The sequence below is a fragment of the Canis lupus genome, chromosome 8, assembly GCF_003254725.2.
Source record: "Canis lupus dingo isolate Sandy chromosome 8, ASM325472v2, whole genome shotgun sequence".
Taxonomy (NCBI): domain Eukaryota; kingdom Metazoa; phylum Chordata; class Mammalia; order Carnivora; family Canidae; genus Canis; species Canis lupus.
This window is the reverse complement of record NC_064250.1, coordinates 27,053,030-27,073,271: the sequence shown is the minus strand read 5'-3', so window position 1 is coordinate 27,073,271 and position 20,242 is coordinate 27,053,030. Positions and strand designations below refer to the sequence as shown.

At 33.6% G+C, this 20,242-nt stretch overlaps 1 protein-coding gene across 4 annotated transcripts in view; it reads right to left on the bottom strand.

Annotated features, from left to right (window-relative positions):
• Window positions 1–20,242, bottom strand: part of ATL1 (atlastin GTPase 1) — a 73,858-nt gene that overhangs the window by 29,613 nt on the left and 24,003 nt on the right. For all 4 annotated transcript variants that reach the window (XM_025442771.3, XM_035719932.2, XM_049113163.1 and 1 more), the window contains exons 3-4: window positions 2,680–2,927; window positions 7–141 (exon numbers count right to left, since the gene is read on the bottom strand). In XM_025442771.3, the coding sequence (XP_025298556.1) occupies window positions 7–141; window positions 2,680–2,927 (383 nt within the window). The remainder of the gene's footprint in view (window positions 1–6; window positions 142–2,679; window positions 2,928–20,242) is intronic.

The window sequence follows — 20,242 nt, the reverse complement described above, 5'->3', positions numbered from 1 at the left end:
TTATACCTTCTTGCCGTCAGGTTTATTGATAAGGAAGACTTCACTCCATATTTGGATTCCTGTGGTCTCTCGTTCAGACCCACCTCTCCATGAAAAACCAGTCAATGGTTCATTGTAATCTCCAACCCAGTCGACTGATTCCTATAAATTAAGAAATTTTGTGATATGGAATTGGATATGTGATATAGATTTTTCTACACAGCAATTCTGGTTTGTATCTGTCTCCAACTATAGTCAAAAGGAAACAACATATTCACATATATTGTGTTGATACAACTACTTTATTCATCTAAAATATTATTATTTATATATTTTATATATTTATTATATTTATTATTTATTAATATATTATTATAATATATTAATATATTTATATATTTATTATATTTAGACAAGCACCATCTACTATATTATATTGGAGGTCCTGGGAATACAAAGATATCATTCTAGACCAGAGAAGCTCACAACCTAATAAAAAAGACAGACATGCTAATAAACCATCATGTTGCAACATATGCATGCCAAAATGGCCATGTACATTAGGCATAGATAGCACAAGAAAGAAATAACTAACTCTTGGTCAGGAAAGACTTAATAGGAGAGGTGGTATTTGTGCTACAACTTGATGAATGTTTGGGAATTTTCCAGGTGAGCAAACTTGGAGTGGGCATTCTAGAAGCAAAGAAATAAAGACAGGAGAAAGGAAATTATGTCAGGATATACACAATAATATACACAAAAGTTTTGGTATTGGGGGTGGAGGGAGTGAATAGCAAGAGGAGAGGCACCTAGTAGTGCGCTTCAGAAAAACAAAAACAAAAACACAACAAATCTGTTACTTAAATCTGGCAAGTGCTATTTAACACAAGCAACATGACAAGTGTTATTGAGCATTTAATTTTCATGTTTATTTTACAGTTAAAACTATGAATAGCCTAAAACTTATAGTCCCAAAGAATGGAAACTAATACTAATACTAGTTTTGTTCACTTAATTTTCCCACCTGTGTTAAGTAGTATACTCCTGTGGATACACTACAAACAGAGAATGACAAGATTTCTCTTTGGTTTCAAAGCCTAAAGTATTTTGGTAGTGCTATTCCTGATTTGTTTGAACTGAAGCTAGAGATAGAAGATATTAAAGTTAATTTTACAAAACTATTAAAAAAAAACCAACTATAAAAGATCAATCCCAGGGGTGCCCGGTGGCTCAGTCAGTTAAGCATCTGCCTTCAGCTCAGGTCATGATCCTGGGGTCCTGGGATGGAGCCCCAGGTTGGGCTCCCTGTTCGAGGTGAGCCTGGTCCTCCCTTTCCTCCTTGCTTATGCTCTCTTGCTATCTCTCTCAAATAAACAAATAAAATATTTTTATAAAAAAGATCAATCCCAAATGAATAATTATGGTATAAAAACATAACACAAAGTTTCTCTGCCTCCACATCCACATTTGCAACAGAACTGCTATGGGTAAAAGGATGAAAAAAAAAATTACTGGTATGCTCTCCATGCCCAATCTTCTGTTCCTCAACTCTGATCTCCCTATACCCTTCTACTTTTGGTTTATCCTAGATCCCTTAAAGTGTCATTTCTGTGCCCCATTGGTGTCAAATGTTATGACACTGCTGGTTGCCTCTGGGGGTGGGCTAAGATGAGAATCGAGTGGGAAAACATAAGAGAGAACTTCCTGGGGTAACAGCAAGATATACTTGATAGATTTGGGCCCATTTGGCCTATGCATTTTCAAAAAATAATAATAATAAGCAATGTACACCCAAGATTTGTGTATGTAACTGTAATGCAAATTTTATAACAAAAGAAAAAAACCAAGTACTGAAATACATGATAATGATGTATATTGTAATATTCATGAGGAAGTGTACCAATCTCAGCAATTTACTTTGAAATGAATAAAAAAATAAGATGCAATGATGGCTATAAAGAGGGAAGAACAGCTGGAGACACATGTGATAAAGCAAGAATATCAATGTTAATGGTAAAATCTAGGTAGTTAATACCTAGGTGTTCACTGTAAAATTCTTTTAACTTTGCTGCATGCTTGAAAAATGTCATAATAAAAAAAAGAAAAATGTCATAATAAATGCCATGGGAAAATGATTATGATAAAAAAGCTATGATAGAAGTTATTTGACACATTTTAAACATTCTAATGTGTAAGATTGATAATCATATCACTATGCCATGTCTCTTTCTAAAAGAATAAACATGTTTTTTTTTTTTTAAGATTTTATTTTTATTTATTCATAAGAGACACACACACACACACAGAGAGAGAGGCAGAGACATAGGCAGAGGGAGAAGTATGCTCCATGCAGAAGCCTGATGTGGGACTCGATCCCGGGACTCTGGGATCACGACCTGAGCCAAAGGCAGACGCTCAACCACTGAGCCACCCAGGCAACCCAAGAATAAAAATATGTTATATTTTACGGGAAATGTGGCAAAGTGACTTCAGATAAAAGTGGCCTATATAGTGTTTGGTGTCCAAAGCACAGAAGGTCGAATGGTTATACATTTTTTTTTTATACCACCGCATTTTTAAACTAGTTCATATTTAGGGTATATAACAAATGTAAGTGGAAATACTGAGCACTACTAAATAAAAACACAAAGTGACAAAAGCACAGAAACAAGAAAACATTTTAAAGCACTTCTTACATACCTGGTTGTACATGTATCTCAACATGAAGTCCATCAGGAATGATTTTCCTTTTCTGAATGCTCCAGCAACAGATACAGCAACAACCTCCTTGTCCCTGACAGCCTCCGAGAGAAGAATCCGATTTAGTGCAGTTTCATCTAACTCAAAGGAATGGTCATCTTTGACAATGAGGACTTGTACTGGTCCTGCCTTTTTCACTGGCTCCTCCTCTTCCGAGCTCCATTCATATGTCTTTTCTGAAAACCCACCTATTGAATAAAATAGCAATTTATTCAGCTAATCATCTCAAAATACCAAGAAATGTAAAATACCTCTCAATTCTCAAATATCTGAAACAGAGGCACAGTGGAATTAGAAATGCTCATTTTATTTATTTATTTTTAAATATTTTATTTATTTGTGAAAAATACAGAGGGAGAAGCAGGCTCCCTGCAGGGAACCTAATGTGGGACTTGATCCCAGGGCCCTGGGACCACGACCCAACCCAAAGGCAGACACTCAACCACTGAGACACCCAGGTGCCCCGAAATGCTCATTTTAACGACACGCTGATGTCATTAAATGTCTCAGGAAGATTTATGTCTCAGAAAAACTTCTATCTGGTCTTTCCAATTCTGTGACCAAATCAAATGGAATTTTATTCTCAAGAAAGCTTCAAGTGAGGGCAAAGATCTCTGTTTGCAGAGAGAGAAAGAAAATCAAAGCCGAAGATTCTACTTTTGGAGTACAGGAATAAAATAACTTCAGTTCATAATTTCTTTATCCCCTAGAAATAAGTTTACTTAGTCACATAAAGGATCCTTGCAACAGTTTTTAAAGCTGAACATACACAGGAGGAAATACATACAGGAACTCAGAATCACATATTTCTGAAATCGGAATAAATTTTTACAACACCTAGTTCAGCTCCCTTCAATACACGCATGCCATCTACAAATTCTAGATTCTTAAATGTCTCATTTTAAATTATGCCTCATAGCAATGGAATCTACAGATAATTAAATTGGGTAGGCCAGGTTATGGGCAACCTTCAAATCCATAGCAAAGAGGTCTAGACATAATTCATTTTAAAAAAAGGACACTTTTGAAAGTTATTTTGTGTGAAGATCTTATATAAAAGCTACGTGACCCTGGAAAATTACTAAACCCCTCAGTTCTTCAGCTGTAAAATGTAAACTATTAATAGCACCTATTAATAGGGTTGTTGGAAAGATTAAGGGAGCCACTATAGAGTGGCTATAGAGCCACTGTAGAGTGCTGAGATCAGTGCTTGGCACATAGTTTACTCATAAAGGTTAGCTATTCATCACCGCCATTACCATCACAGACCAAAGTAAGTATTCCTATAAGAAGTTTCTGCTGATTTTTCCAGAAATCTGTGTGTGTACATGTTTTCAGAGTTATTATATATCTGATAAAGGGTTAATATCCAAAATACATAAAGAACTGATACAACTAAACAGCAAAAAAACCAAACAATCCAATTAAAAAGTGGATAGAGGATATGAGAAGACTTTTTTATAACAGAAGACATGCAAATGGCCAACAGACACATGAAAAGATGCTCAATATCATTAATCATCAAAAGAAATGCAAATCAAAACCAAACAGATATCACCTCACACCTTTTAGAATGGCCATTATCAAAAAGACAATAAACAACAAGTGCTAGCTAGGACTTAGAGAAAAAGGAATCCTTGTGCACTGTTGATGAGAATGTAAATTGGTGAAACCACTATGGAAAATAGTATGGAAAAAATTAAAAATAAAACGACTATATGATCCAGCAATCTCACTTCTGGGTACTTATCTGAAGAAAATGAAAAGATTAACTCAAAAAGATATTTGAACCCTTATGTTCATTATAGAATTATTTACAATAGCCAAGATATAGAAACAACCTAAGAACAACCTAAGTGTCCATTGATGAATTAAGGGATAAAGAAATTATTATGTATATGTGTGTGCCTGTGTATGTACACAGCCACACATACAGATGATGTGTGTGGCTGTGACTATTACTTATCCATAAAAAATATGAAAACTTTCCATTTGTGACAACATAGATGGACCTCAAGGGCATTGTGCTAGGTGAAATAAATCAGAGAAAGACAAATATTGTATTGTCTTTTATATGTGGAATTAAAAAAAATAGAAACAAAACAAGCTTATAGGTACAGAGAACAGTTGGTACTTGCCAGAATTGGGGGAGGGGAGTTGAGGGTGGGAGACACAGGTAGAGAGGGTCAAAAGGTAAAAACAAAAATATAAACAAATCTTGTTCTCTTGTCTAGTCTTTTTTGAAACTTTGATGCTTAGTTTTTTCATATGTAAGATGGAAAAAAGTTTTCTATTTAATTGGCAGAAATGTCAGTTTTGACTTTTACAATTAATTCTTAAGATACAAGAATTTTAGAACCCTAAATTTTGGCATTTATGGTATATTACAAAACAACTTCAATGTGTCAAGTGACACAATCTTATATCTACTGCCTTTGTGATGTAACTTTGTAAGATCCTCCCACTTTGACTTTGGGGTCAGCCATGTGATTTGCTTTAGCAGACATGACACAGCAGAGGCTTAGAAAAGCACTTGTGTTTTTCCATTTTGCTCTTTCACTTGTGCCATTCACCATGTGAATATTCCCAGGCTAGTCTGCTGCAGGATGAGAGACACTTGCAGCAAAGGCAAACAGCCCAGTCCCAACCAAGCCCCATAGCAAACCAACCCTAAGCCATGTGAGGGACCTCAGCCAAGATCAACAGTTGCCTAACAACTATTTCAACATGTGTGATCAATAAATGCTTACTGTTCTATGCCCCTGAGGTTTTGTGGTTATTGAGCAGCATAACAGGCAATAAACTACTTACTGGTTCAGCCTACAACACTCCTTCCTTTAGAAGGGCCGAACAGTGTAGTGGTGAAAAACACAGGCTCTGGAACCAGAGTGCTGAGATTTGAACAAAGGCTTTCCCATTTTTTTTGGCTGAGTAACCTTCAGCAAGTTTAATCTCTCTGTGACTACCTCATAAGGTTGCTATGAATTAATAAATTCACATAACACATTTAGAACAGTGGCTGGCACATCGTAAATGCTATTAGTATTATTATAGATTTAGGAAACGAAAGCCAAAGATGTAACTGACTTTGCCCAAGAAAAGGATATGGAATTTCTATATCAAGCAATCTACCATGGATTGTGTAACTATTTATTTAGTTTTTTTTAATATTCCAGGAAGGTATTCATTATTATCTGTATTTTTGACACATGAGGAAATTAAGAATTGGGTTAAGTAACTTTTCCAAGAGCACGCCCACTAGTAAGGGGTAGATACGAGTTCACATAGTAACTGTCAATTTGAGATTAGATCCCAGGTATCTAAACTTTAATCCCAGGCCTTTCCACTATAACATTCTGTCTCCTTAGCGGAAATCAAATAACTCTTACAGACCACATAAATGGGCTCATTTGCTTTGTACCAAAAAACACAAAGTCAAAACATATACCAATTAATTTTTCAGATCAAATATATGACCTAGCCTCAAATCAACCCTTAATAGTATTGTGAACAAAACTGGGCTCTTAAATAACTTTTCATTTAAATCTTTGAAAATATATTTAAATAAACATCCTCCATTATGTCTGCAGCTATACCTTGGAAATACTGTGGATTCAGTTCCAGACCACCACCATAAAGTAGGTCATATGAGTTTTTTGGTTTCCCAGTGCATATAAAAGTTATATTTATATAACACTGAAGTTTATTAAGTGTGCAATAGTATTATGTCTAAAACCCACAAAATATATACCTTAATTTAAAACTATTTTATTGCTAAAAATGCTAACCATAATCTGAGCTTTCAGCAAGTTGTAATCTTTTTTGCTGGAGGGTCTTGCCTTGATATTGGTGGCTGCTGACTGATCAGGGTGATGGGTGCTGAAGTCTGGGATGAATACGGCAATTTCCTAAAATAAGACAACTAATGATGTTTGCTGCATTGATTAACTCTCCCTTTTGTGAATGTTTCTCTGTAGCATACTTGCTGTTTGACAGCATTTTATCCACACAGAACTTTCAAAATTGGAGTCAATCCTCTCAAACTCTCCTGCTGTTTTATCAACTAAATTTATGTCATATTCTAAATCCTCTGTTGTCATTTCCACAGTTTTCACAGCATCTTCACCAGGGGTTGATTCCACTTGAAGAAACCACTTTTTTTGCTCATCTGTAAGAATCAACTCTTCGTTCATTTAAGTTTTATCCTGATATTGCAGCAGTTCAGTCCCATCTTCAAGCCCCACTTCTAATTTTAGCTCTCTCCTTGTTTCCATCACATTTGCAGTTACTCCCTCCACTGAAGTCTTGAACTCCTCACAGTCATCAAACTACAAAGTTTGAAATACTGCAACAATTACTAAAATGTGACCCAGACACAAAGCAAGCAAATGCTGTTGGAAAAGTGGTGCCTACACAGACTTGCTCAACACAGGGTTGACACAAACCTTCAATTTGTTAAAACTGCAGTATCTGTGAAGTGCAATAAAATAAAGTGCAACAAAATGAGGTATGCTTTGTACTTAAGAAGTCTTACAGCTAGAGAAAAATAAGGCAATCATATATCTTAGCATAATTTTAAATTAGACTTCAGATCACACATATATATATGATTGTACAACATTGTTACCTATATCTCTCTCTCTATATTGCTGTTCATCTTGAAGACAGTACTATTAAAATATTGCAAATCTAATATATAATTTCAGTTTTTCATTAGTGAAGACAGACATACACCAATACTTTCTGAACAACAGTACAAAGCATCTGAACACAACAGGACAATTGTTTATAGCCATAGATGATAGTTGTTCTCTCAGTAGTTAAGAAAAATTGATTTTATATCCAAAGGATGATAGCTTCCATATTGCCTTATCTCTATGCTGGAGTCAGAAAATCTTTGTGTAAATCTCAGCCTCACAACTTAAACATAAGAAGCTGTGGAAACTATTTAACCTCCCAAGACTCACTACCATCTATCTGAATAATGAGATTATTTTTTTAAAGATTTTATTCATTTCTTTGACAAAGAATGAGAGAGAGCACAAGCAGAGGCAGCAGCACGCAGAGGGAGAAGCAGGCTCCCCAAAGAGCAGGGAGTCTGACCTGAACCAAAGACAGACTCTTAGCTAGCTGAGCCACCCATGGGCTCCTGAAAAATGAGATTAAAAATGGTACCTATATCAGAAAAGTTTTGTGACAATTAAATAATGTTCTTTAAATGAAAACCAAAGACCCTGACAAATAGTACATGCTTAATAATGATCTCTAATACTATTACTATTATTATTATTATTTTAAAAAGATTTTATTTATTTATTCATGAGAGACAGAGAGAGAGAGAGGCAGATACACAGGAGGAGGGAGAAGCAGGCTCCATGCAGGAAGCCTGATGTGGGACTCGATCCTGGGACTCCAGGATCATGCCCTGAGTCGAAGGCAGGCACTTAACCCCTGAGCCACCCAGGCATCCCACTAATAATATTATTATTAATAGTGACTTTTATTAATGCTATTATTTATTATCTTTTCATAGTTTATTCCACTACTACCTACCAACCTAACTTCAGCCTCAGCACAAAGGTCTTTTTTTTTGAGGATGGCAAATATATATTTTCTTTGATTAAACTCTTTGCCTATCATGTTTAGGATCTGAGTACATAACTGATATGAATGAGGGATCTGGGCTAAACACTATTTTGGACAGAAAAATATCTTCCGAGATGAAAACTATATCACCACTTTCTACAGACTGAAATAATTGTCTAAGATTGTTTACATCAAACTACATGTATGTAACAGGTGCTCTGAATGGAATTTCTGAGTTGTAATGTTTTCAAATATTCAACTTTACAGTACTTAACAATTTTGTTAAGTGATTGTACCATTTTTTATTCCCCACCCACTCCTTTCAATTTCTTAGGCATCCTATTGATCCATATCCTTTCCAACATCTGGTTTTGTCTGACTTCTTAATTGTCAGTGGCAAAGGTGCAAAATGAGTGAGTGAGTTGGGGAATGCCTGGATGGCTCAGCAGTTAAGCTCTGCTTTGGTCTCAGGGCGTGATCCTGGAGTTCAGGGATCAAGTCCCACATTGGCTCCCTGAGGGGAGCCTGCTTCTCCCTCCGCCTATGTCTCTGCCTCTCTCTTTCTGTGTGTTTCTAATGAATAAATAAAAATAAAATCTTAAAAATACTCCAAAATGAGTGAGTGGTATCTCATTATGGTCTTGATACATATTTCTCTAAATGCTAATGAGGTGAACACATGCCTTTTGCTCATTTTTCTATTCGGTGTGTCTTTTTCTCAGTGATTTACAGTGGTTCTTTATATATTTTGAATGCTAGTCCTTTGTTAGTTATTTGCATGGCAAAAATCTCCCAGTTTAGAGCTTACCTGTTTATTTTCCTTAAACTGTTATTGGTGAAAAGTATTCTTAATTTTAATGTAATAGATTTTATTAATAATTTATTTTATGAATAGCACTTTGTATATTATGTTTAGGAAATTATTCCTTATACAAGAGGTGAAGATGTTTATATACATTCTTCTAGTTTTTAAGTTTTTCTTTTTGATATTTAAGTTCTTAATCTGCAAGAAGTGACTATTTGTATAAGGTATGAGATAGAAATCAAATTTGATTTTTTCAACGAGTAACAAAATTTTCATAATTCTATCAAAGCCTCCTTTCTCAAGTAATCTGTCATGTGATCTTTGTCATAAATAAGAATACATATGCATACATGTATACATATGCATAAATATATACACATATACATTTATACACATATACACACATAATGACTATTTCTGATCTCTCAAGTCTGATCAAATCAATAATTTGTCTACATCAACATCAATTTGATTAAGATAATCAAAACAAATTTTTGATATTAAAACAATTTTTTTTCTGTAAGATTTTATTTATTCATTTTAGAGAGTAAGAGTGCATGGAGCAGGGAGGGGCAGAGGAAGAGAAAGAGTCTCAAGCAGACTCTGTGCTAAGCGTGGAGCCAGAAATGGAGCTTGATCTCATGACCCTGAGATCATAACCCTGAGATCACAACCTGAGAACAGGACCTGAGATCACAACCTGAGCTGAAACTAAGAATTGGATGCTTAACCGACTGTGCCACCCAGGTGTCCCTCAAAACAGCTTTTTAAAAAAAGTCATTATATATAGTATGACCATATTTCTCTAATTATTATCAGTCTTAGCTATTTTGACTCTTTCCATATAACTATGGGAATCAATGTTAGTTGAATTTTTTGAAGCTATATTAAATTTATGGATCAATTTGGAAGGAATCAATACTGTTATATTGTCTTCTAACACATAAACATGGGTTTATTCATGTTTATTCCAACATCTACATCTACAACCAACCCATAAACATGGGATATCTCTCTTGATTCTCTTCAATAAAGTTTTTATAATTTGGGGTGCTGGGGAAAGTAGGTTTGTTACATTTTTTGCTAGGTATGTTAGTTTTTGTTGCTAATTATAACTGGCTTCATTGTTGTTTTTAATTATGTTTTATAGCTGTTGCTTGGGTAAAGAAATGTAACTGACTTTAATAGATTAGCCTCATACTGAAACACTTATTAAACTACTATTCCAATAAATAAATAAATAAATAAATAAATAAATAAACTACTATTCCCTATAAATTCTGAGTAGATACTTTTGGATTTCATTAGTGTAGAAACAGAAATAAGTTTTACAAATAATAAGTTTTATTTCACCTTTTTTATCTTTACGTATTTCTTTTTCTTGTATCATTGGACATTCAGTACAATGTTGAATAGCAGAAGTGATAGTGGACATGACTTCTGATTTTAGTGAGCAAAACCTGATTTTAGTGAGACTGCTTCTAATATTTGAGTTCATAGTTTGGTTTGGTTTGGTAGATACACTTTATCCTATCATATTAAGGAACTTCTCTACTGGCTTACTATGAGTTTTCAAAAATCATAAATGGGAAATGAATTTTATCAAGTCTTTTCGGTATCTGTTGAAATGATCACCTGGTTTTCTACCTCTATTCTGTTAATGTAGTAATACATTTTTACATTTTTGTCAAACCTAATATTTTCAGTGCATAATATCTTATTTGTATACTGTTAATTCAGTTTGCTAAAGTCTTACTTAGGAATTATGCATCTATATTCACCAGTGAACTGAGTCTATCGTTTTCCTTTCTCATTTTGTCTTTGGCTAGTTTAATATTCAAAGTTATATTAGCTTTATAGAATTAATTAGAAGTCTCCCTATCTTCAAAAAGAGTTTGTAACAAAAAATTAAGGTGAACAGTTCTTTGAAATTTTGATAGATCTTGCCTATAAAACTGATGATTTTTAACTGTCATCTTAATTTCATTAACATTTATGATGCAATAGTTATGTTAGTACTAATAAAGTTTTATATTTCTTCTTGAGAAATTTTTTGGTACATTTATCTTTCTAGGAATTTTTCTCTATTGCCCAAAATTTCAGACAAAAAGTCAGTAAAGATGTAGAACATTTAAACAGTATCATTAGCCAAACTGACCAAGTTGACATCTAATAATTGCAAAACCATATACTCTTAAAAGTTCATATGGGATATTTACCAAATAGACTATATACTGGTTCATATATCAGATCTCAGTTCATTTCAAATTTTTAAAATATTGCAAAAAATATGTTCTCTGACAATAGAGAAATTAAACTGGAAATAAATAACAAGTACATATTTAGAAAATTCCTAAATACTCTGAAATTAAGCACTAAATTTCTAAATAACCTATGGATAAAAGAAAATATAATAGAAATTAGTAAACCAAATAATCTAATAAATCTGATCCATTCATCAGCAATACCATACACTATCTTAGTCAAAATAGCTTTATGAAAAGTCATCATAGTAGGACAAGCCCATCCCATCTTCTAATTATTATCAGTTATAGCTATTTTGACTCCTTCTCTATAAATATTAGAATCAGTAGGTTGGAGTACAGTATCTTATTTATACAGAAATTGTGAAAATATAACAGAAACTTGCTTAGAGGAAATTTATACCTTGAAATGCAATTAGTGGAAAAGATGTTTGAAAAATCATAATTTAATATTCATCTTAAGTAAAAACAGAGTAACATTAAATGCAAAGAAAAAGTAGTAATAAAGATGTCAGAAACTAATGAACTAGAAATAGAGATCAAGAAGAATGATTTAATAATCTAAGACTAATCAAAGAAAATAGAAGAGAAAAAAATCACAAATCACCAATTTCAGATATGAAAAAGGGATATCACTACAGATCCTACAGATATTTAAAAGATAATAAGAGAAGAATGATATCAGCATCATGGTGATATTAGTCCTTTTTTCTCTCCTCTTTGATTTACAACTAATTGGACATCTATAACCAAAAAAAAAAGAAGAAGAAGAAAGAAGAAGAAAGAAAAAGAAGAAAGAAGAAGAAAGAAGAAGAAGAAGAAGAAGAAAGAAAGAAGAAAGAAGAAAGAAGAAGAAGAAAGAAGAAAGAAGAAGAAAGAAAGAAGAAAGAAGAAAGAAGAAGGAAGAAGAAGGAAGAAGAAGAAGAAGAAGAAGAAGAAGAAGAAGAAGAAGAAGAAGAAGAAGAAGAAAGAAAGAAAGAAAGAAAGAAAGAAAGAAAGAAAAAGAAAGGGCCTTCCTGCAGCTTACTAGGACACCCAAGAGATCCATCCATCTGTGCACAAAAAGTGAGTGGACTGGACCACAGAAGAGGCTACTGGGAGAGCAGAAGAGGCCATGGAACCTAGGGCTGTAGAGCCTCCAGCAAGTACAGTAGCTGAGGCCAGGCACAAACCTTTAAAGAGGTGGAGGGTAAAGGCAGTGAGTGGGGCTCTGCCAGGCTGATTCTACATTCTGCAGCTGAAGAGACTTTTGCATTCTGAGGTAAGACTGTGGAGGGAATGGAGGGAGGGAAAGGAAAGAGAAGTAGGAAGACAATGAGAACTGAAGGGAAATGTCTCTTGTTCACCTCAGGATTCTGGCAAAAGGACCACCCAGGGACCTCCGGGACCATCCCTCTTCCATTCCAGGAGTCCCTACAGGGCTGGCTCCAGCTATGCATACATCCAAAATCCTAAGAGTTACCTCAACTCTACAGCAACCCCCCCCCCACCAGCTTTACATATATTTAAATATTTAAAAGCTCCTGTAAGGGAAATAAAAAACTTGTGCTATAGTGCCACCATCTGGAAAACAAAAGGAAGATTCCTAATTACCAAACGAATTGTTAGAATCAAAGCAAGCAAAACCTTGCCTAAATAAGACAAGTATCTGCAACTTCAAATGTGGTAGCAGAGGCAGTTTTTATCAAACAGCACAAAAAAGTCAAGGTAATATGGTATGACAAAAAGAAAATAATTTTCTAGCCCCCAAAGACATGGAATACTACAATCTGATAAAGAGTTCAAATTTGCTGTTATAGAGGTGCCTTGTGGCCCCGTTGGATACGTGTCTAACTTTTGGTTTCATCTCAGGTTTCATCTCATGGATCAGACTGAGCCCCTCATGGAGCACACTGGGCTCTGTGCTCAGTGGGGAGTCTGCTTGAAGATCCTCTACCTCTGTGCCCCCCATTCATGCTTGCTCTCTCTCTCAAATAAAATAAACCTTTTTTTTTTAATTGCTGTTATGAAAGAATTGGAATGAGCTATAAAAAAAAACTCAGAGAAGCAATATAATGATCTCAGAAATAAAATTAATGAACAAGAGTAGTTTACCAAAGAGACTGAAATTCTTAAAAAAATAAAACAGCAATTCTGGAGCTGGAGAACTCAGTAAATGAAATGAAGAGTACATTAGAATGCATTGGAAATACAGATAAAATAGAAGAGAGAATTAGCAAGCTAAAAGATAGGAATCTAGAAGTGACTTGGGAGAGGTGCCTGGCTAGCTCAGTTTGTAGAGCATGAAACTCTTAATCTTGGGGTCATAAGGTTGGTAATGAAGTCATAGCATAAAAAATTTTTTACACAAAAAATAAGAGGAAAAGGATGGGACTTCTTTAGATAAATGAAGATAAACTACTATGAGCAAAGACTTTTTTATCTACAAAATGTTTCATGTCAACCTCATGGTAAGCACAAAGCAAAATCTAAACCAGTGATATGAAACATAAAAGAACAGGACACCGAGCAGAGCACCCTGGAAAACCACCAACTTATAAAGGTAGAAAGAAACAGAAGGAAAAAGAAACAATGAAGAAAAAAATAACCAGAAGGCAAAAGATAAAATAGCCATAGTAAATCCTTGTATATCTATAATAGCCCTAATATAAATGAATTGAACTTACCAAATAAAAGGCACAAAAAAGGTTATATAGATTAAACAGCAACAACAACAACAACAACAACAAACAAGACCCAACTATATGCTGCCTGTAGAAGACTCCTTTTAGCTCTAAGGACACCCTGGTTCAAAGAGAATGGAGGATGCTATTCCAAGCAAATGGAAACAAAATGAAGGTGAGAATAGCATACTTATATCAGACAAAAAGACTTCATGTCAAAAAGGATAACAAGAAAAAAATAAAAAAAATAAAAAAAAAAGGATAACAAGAGACAAAGAAGGTTAGTATATAATGATAAAAAAGATCAGTATACCAGATCATAAATATATATGCTCCCAAAAGCCAAGTACCAAAATATATTAAGGAAATAGTTACAGATCTTAAGGAGAAACATATAACAATAAGATCATTGTAGGGGACTTCAATGCTTCACTATTAGAAATTGACAGATCATCCAGACAGAAAAACAAGAAGCAGATTTTGAAGTGGAATACACTTTAAAACAAAAGGACTTAATAAACATATACAGAACATTTCATACAACAGTAACAGAATACACACTCTTTTCAAATACACATGGTACATTCTCTAAGATAGCTCATATGATAGGTCACAGAACAAATCTTAGGAAGTTTAAGAACACTGAAATCATGCCAACTATCTTCTCTGACAACAATGGTATGAAACTAGAAATCAACAAGAGGAAAGTGAGAAGACTGACAAATATGTGGAAACTAAACACACTTCTAAACAAATATTGGGTCAAAAAAGAAATCAAAAGGGAAACAAAAAATTATCTCATAATAAATGAAAATGGAAATACAACATATTAAATACTGTAGAAGGCAGTATAAAAGTGTTCTGAAAGTTTATAAGCACTTTAAACCCAAAGTCAGCAGAAGAAAGGAAATAGTAACGTCAGAGCAGAAATTAAAGAAAGAGAGAACAGAAAAACAATAGAAAGATCTATGAAACTAAGAGCTGGTGCTTCAAAAAGGTATAATTGACAAACTTTTAGCTAGACTAAGAAAAATAAGAGACTCAAATAAACAAAATTAGAAATGAAAAGGAGATATTATAACTCATACTACAGAAATAAATATAATTATAAGGGACTACTGTGAATAATTACATGCCAACAAATCATATAACCTAGAAGAAATGGATACATTTCCAAAAATGCACAGCCTACCAAGACTGAGTCAGAAGAAACAGAATAGCCACCAGTAATAAGTAAAAAGCTTGAAGTAGTAATCAAAAATCTGCCATCACAGGGAACTCCAGGATTAGGCAGCTTCTACCAAACATCTAAAGAATTAACACCAAACCTCTTCAATAATGAAACAAATAACCCAATATAAAAATGAGCAAAAGACTTGAACCAACACTTCACTAAGGAAAACAAATGGATGGAAAATAAGCACATGAATTTTACTATAAGTATATGACACATTAATTTTTAATAATAAAGTACTATTTACATGTCATTATAAAACCTGATATATCTAGTAATTAAGTGATGTGCTACTAAACATTTAACAACAATCTCTTAGCAGTGAGTGGGATAGAAAAGTCCTGATTTGTGATGTTTGCCAATTTCTGTGGCCATTATGGGCCATTTCAATCTACCAACATGACTCACTGCATATGGAATTAGGAAGAGATGAATCCAATCAGCTCTCATGGGCTTGTGTGAGCTCCTCCAATGTTTTACTGAAATATAATAGAAGATATTTAAGACCTCTACAGAAAAACATAAAACATTACTGAAAGAGATACATACATGTTCTCAGATGAAATGACTCTGTATTATAAATGTGTCAATGTTCCCCCATTGATCCACAGATTGGTTATAATACCAATCAAATTAGCAAGTTTCTTGTATAAATTTTTCTTTACAGATTAACAAGCTCAAGTGGAAAGGCAAAGAGCCAAGAATAACAAAGACAACCTTGAAGAAGAATAAATTGGGGGATATACTCTAAGAGACACCAATGGGTATTTAAAATCTACAGTTATTAAAACAGGATGTTACTGTCACTAGGATAGACAAGTAGACAAAATAGAAAAGACTAGAGATTTCAGAAACAAACCCACACATATACAATGATCTGAATTACAACAAAGATGTCACTGCAATAAATGAAGAAAGGATGATCTTTTCCCAAAATGATGCTATGTCAATTGGATATTCATATGGGGGGAAAAATGAATCTTTACCTCTTGCTCTCACCATAAATAAAAATCAATTCCAAATAAATCTTAGACCTAAATGTGAAATAGGAAAAGTGAAAAAGATAAAAATAAGCAATATCAAATGGTCCCACACAATAAAAACATATTCATTCTCATGTAAATTAAAAAGGAAAAGATAGATCAATACTTTTAAAAATATATCTGATTCACAAAGATCAGAAATGTGATAAATTGCCAATACATATTATGAAAAATAACTCAAGGTATAAAGCAATGTGTACAGTATGGTATCACTGGGGGGAAAGTGTGTAGGAGAATGTGTTTGGCATGTTTGAGGAGCAGGAAGGAATACTATATGGATGGAGCAGGCTGGGAAGCTGCTAGGGGACCAAATCAAAAGACTAAGGCATAGATTTGAAAGAACTGTTACAGAGTGAAACTGGGGGTGAGAGGAAGAAAAAAGATTTCAGTAGATGTTGGTATATGATTGTCATGTCCCACTCTACCTTTGTATACTAAGTGTGAATGAATAGATAATTCCAAACTTTTAGTTTATACGCTTAAAGCTTTGGAGAGCTACATTGGACTTAATGAAGAAAAGGGAAATTACATAGTGTGATATAAGTATGTAGTAAAATAAAATAAGTATCTGAATTATGACCATAAAATAATGAAATAGTTTATGGGAAGAAGTCTCATACAATATAGGCAAAATAGCATATTAAATATTTATTTTTGGTAAGAAAACTTTTAAAAATACAGAAATAATTTTTATTAAATAATAGAATGAATAATAAAATAGAATGAATCTGTGGAATGTTTATAGACATAGTTTGCATCTTACCTAAAGTGAAGAAAGGTTTCCTATCTGAAATCTATCATAACCAGCAATCTATACGTTTATCTATGCTAATGTTGAAAACACAATGATAAAGGAAAGAAGCCAGTCACAAAAGACCACATACTATAGGATTTCATTTATATTAAACTCCCAGAATATGCAAATCTATAGAGATAGAAAGTAGATGAGTAGTTGCCTAGGACTGGAGAGTGGGAGGGGATTAGCAGGTGATGTATAAGAGATGTACGTTTTCTTTTTGAGGCTAATAAAATGTTATAAAATTGGGTGATGAATGCACAACAACTCTCAATACACTAAAAGCCTCTGAACTGTACACTTTGAATGGGTGAACTGTGTAGCATATAATTATATCTCAATAAAACTGTTAAAATACTATTTAGAAAAACTTCAGTTTCTTTTTTTTTTTTTTTTTTTTTTTTAAACTTCAGTTTCTATAAAAAAGGTCAAAATTGAAAACACAGACTAAAAATATCTGGAGAACAGAGACTGTTTGCACTTCTTGAAAAAATTTACAATAGAAGCTCACATAGTAGGTACCCAATAAATATTTACATTAATTTAATATAAAATAACTTTGAAAAGTACTGAAATGCACAGTATTATTAAGAACAAATCTTATGTGCTTGATTCATTGTTCATAACTATATTTCAATGAAGCAATTAACATTTTCTTTGTTATAAAATAATCCAAAAATCCTTGGAATGCATGCCAAGTTTCTTTAGTACCAGATTTCTACCCTCTTATATGTTTTGCTAAACTAAACTTCGTTGCAATTCCCTGAACACAATGCAAATTTTTAAAAGGGGAATAAACAGAAAACAGGTTAGAAGCAAACCAGATGAGAATTAGCATTTTACTATGGATAATAAAATGCATGGCTCACAAGGAGAGAACCAAAAAATAACATTGTTTCACCTTTTTACATACTGGATCTTATATTCACTAAAGGGGCTTCTGGGGCTTTTCTACTCTATGTGGCATTCTAAATCACTGGAAGCTGGCCATGCAGCTATGAATTTATATATGTTGAAAGGGAATCTTCAAAAATTTTAAATATGGAAAAGAATAATTTTAACATACTGGAAATGCTATAGGTGTGTATTTCTAATTTTCTTAATTGTAAACTTTGAAAAAAATTATGCTTCATCTTTCCAGGAAAATTAAACCTCACAAGATGATGGATTATGAGTACATTTGAGCCATTATAAAGAAAAGACATAGCACACCTAGGAAACTGTTTCTTGGCAACTAAAATTAAAAAGAAATATATTTTCTTAAACTATTATGTCTCTTTCGAACAAACTTGAAGAGTGAAAACATTTATTTGTCTGAATGACTGAGAATGACTTTCAACATCATAACAAAACGGAGTTTATATAGAAAGGGACCAAATAAGGAACCAAAAACAAAGTATTAACTCATAAAAATGAATACAAGAGTATTTGAGCAAGAGTAGACATATGAGCTACAATGAGATAGCAGACTTCAGAACACTACAATGCAAACTCTCAGATCATTCTCTTGTTAGCAATGCCCTTGAGGAAGAGGATTACAAGGAATAATGCAAGTCCTGCAACATCAGAGTCTTAGAAGGAATGAGTAAGTCATTTAACAGGCTGTTTATATATACTATTTATATTATATTTATATTATATTAAATAGAATAAATAAATCTCAATAATAGAATAAATAAATCTCATTTATCTCAAATAAATCTTTAAAGAAAACCTCTGCATATAAGTGTTACCAGTATATTTCAAACCCATGTTGTTCAAGGGTCAATTATATACTTAGAATTGGAAACATTCAAAAACATTTAAAAATAAATATTCCCTTTAATAAAACAATTCCATTTCCAGGAATTTATCCTAAGGAAATTATTGCGACTGTGGATATGTATTTATCCACAGAAAGATTCATTATAGCATTAGTTATAGAGTGAAAAACTGGAAACCATCTAAATGCCTACCTGTAAGATAATGTAAATAAATTATGTCACAGTTACACTATGCAAAATATGGAGCCATTTGAAATCATGTTATAGAAAAATACCTAATCAAAAGAATATAAGAAAATACATTCACATATTTTAAGAAAAAAGCATATGGGAAGTGTCATTCCCATTAAGGAAAACAAACAAAAACACACACATTTATAGTTACCGAAAAAGTCAATTTTTGAAGTATTTGGTTTCTAAGCAATTGTCTGGTCCTTTAATCATCTTTGAGTCAGCCATCTGGAAAATGTTGGCTTCTCTTTCTGCTGAACATTGACTATGTCATGCTCAGCTATATCTCTACCATTTTAAGGTGTTCTTCATATTGTAGAGACTGGAAGTGTGAGAACTATATAGCACACAATTCTTATAATCCCTTTTTTTTTCTTTCTTATAATCCCTTCTTAGCAGAGTTCTGATTTAGGTTTTGTCCATGAAAGGCACTCATGACCTCTCGAAGAGACAGCAAAGAAGAAACTTCTATTGTCTTCTAACAGAATGGACAGATATGAGAGTAGATAGCACCCATGAGGCTTGCAGCACATGCCAAAGATATGGAATTGTACGAATTCATGGAGAGTGGCTAACATCCTGTCCAGATGGTCAAGTACTTCAAAGAAGTATGTGTAGACCTTTGGAATGGGCACAGAGTGTAAATATATTCAGTCCCATTTGAATGCTCACCAGAGGGCATTCACTATAGAGGAAGTGCTCAAAAATCAGATGGACAAGATGACTCATTTTGTAGATATCAGTTAGCCTCCTACTGCAGCCACTTCTGCTCAACAGGCTCAAAGACTAAACCAGCAAAAGAAATACAAAGCATCTAGGGGTGCTTAAGTGGCTAAGTTGGTTAAGCATACGCCTTCAGCTTAAGTCATGATCCTAGGGTCCTAGGTAGGATCAAGCCCTGGACTGGGCACCCTGTTCAGCAGAGAGTCTGCTTCTCCCTCTCCCTCTGATCCTCCCCATGCTTGTGCTCTCACTCGTACTCTCTCTCAAATGAATAAATAAAAAAATCTTAAAAAAAATATGAAGCATCTACATTAATATTAAATAAAATAGTCTTTGGGGCAAAAACCATTACTCCAGATAAAGAGGCTCACTACATAGAAATAAAAGGCTTATTT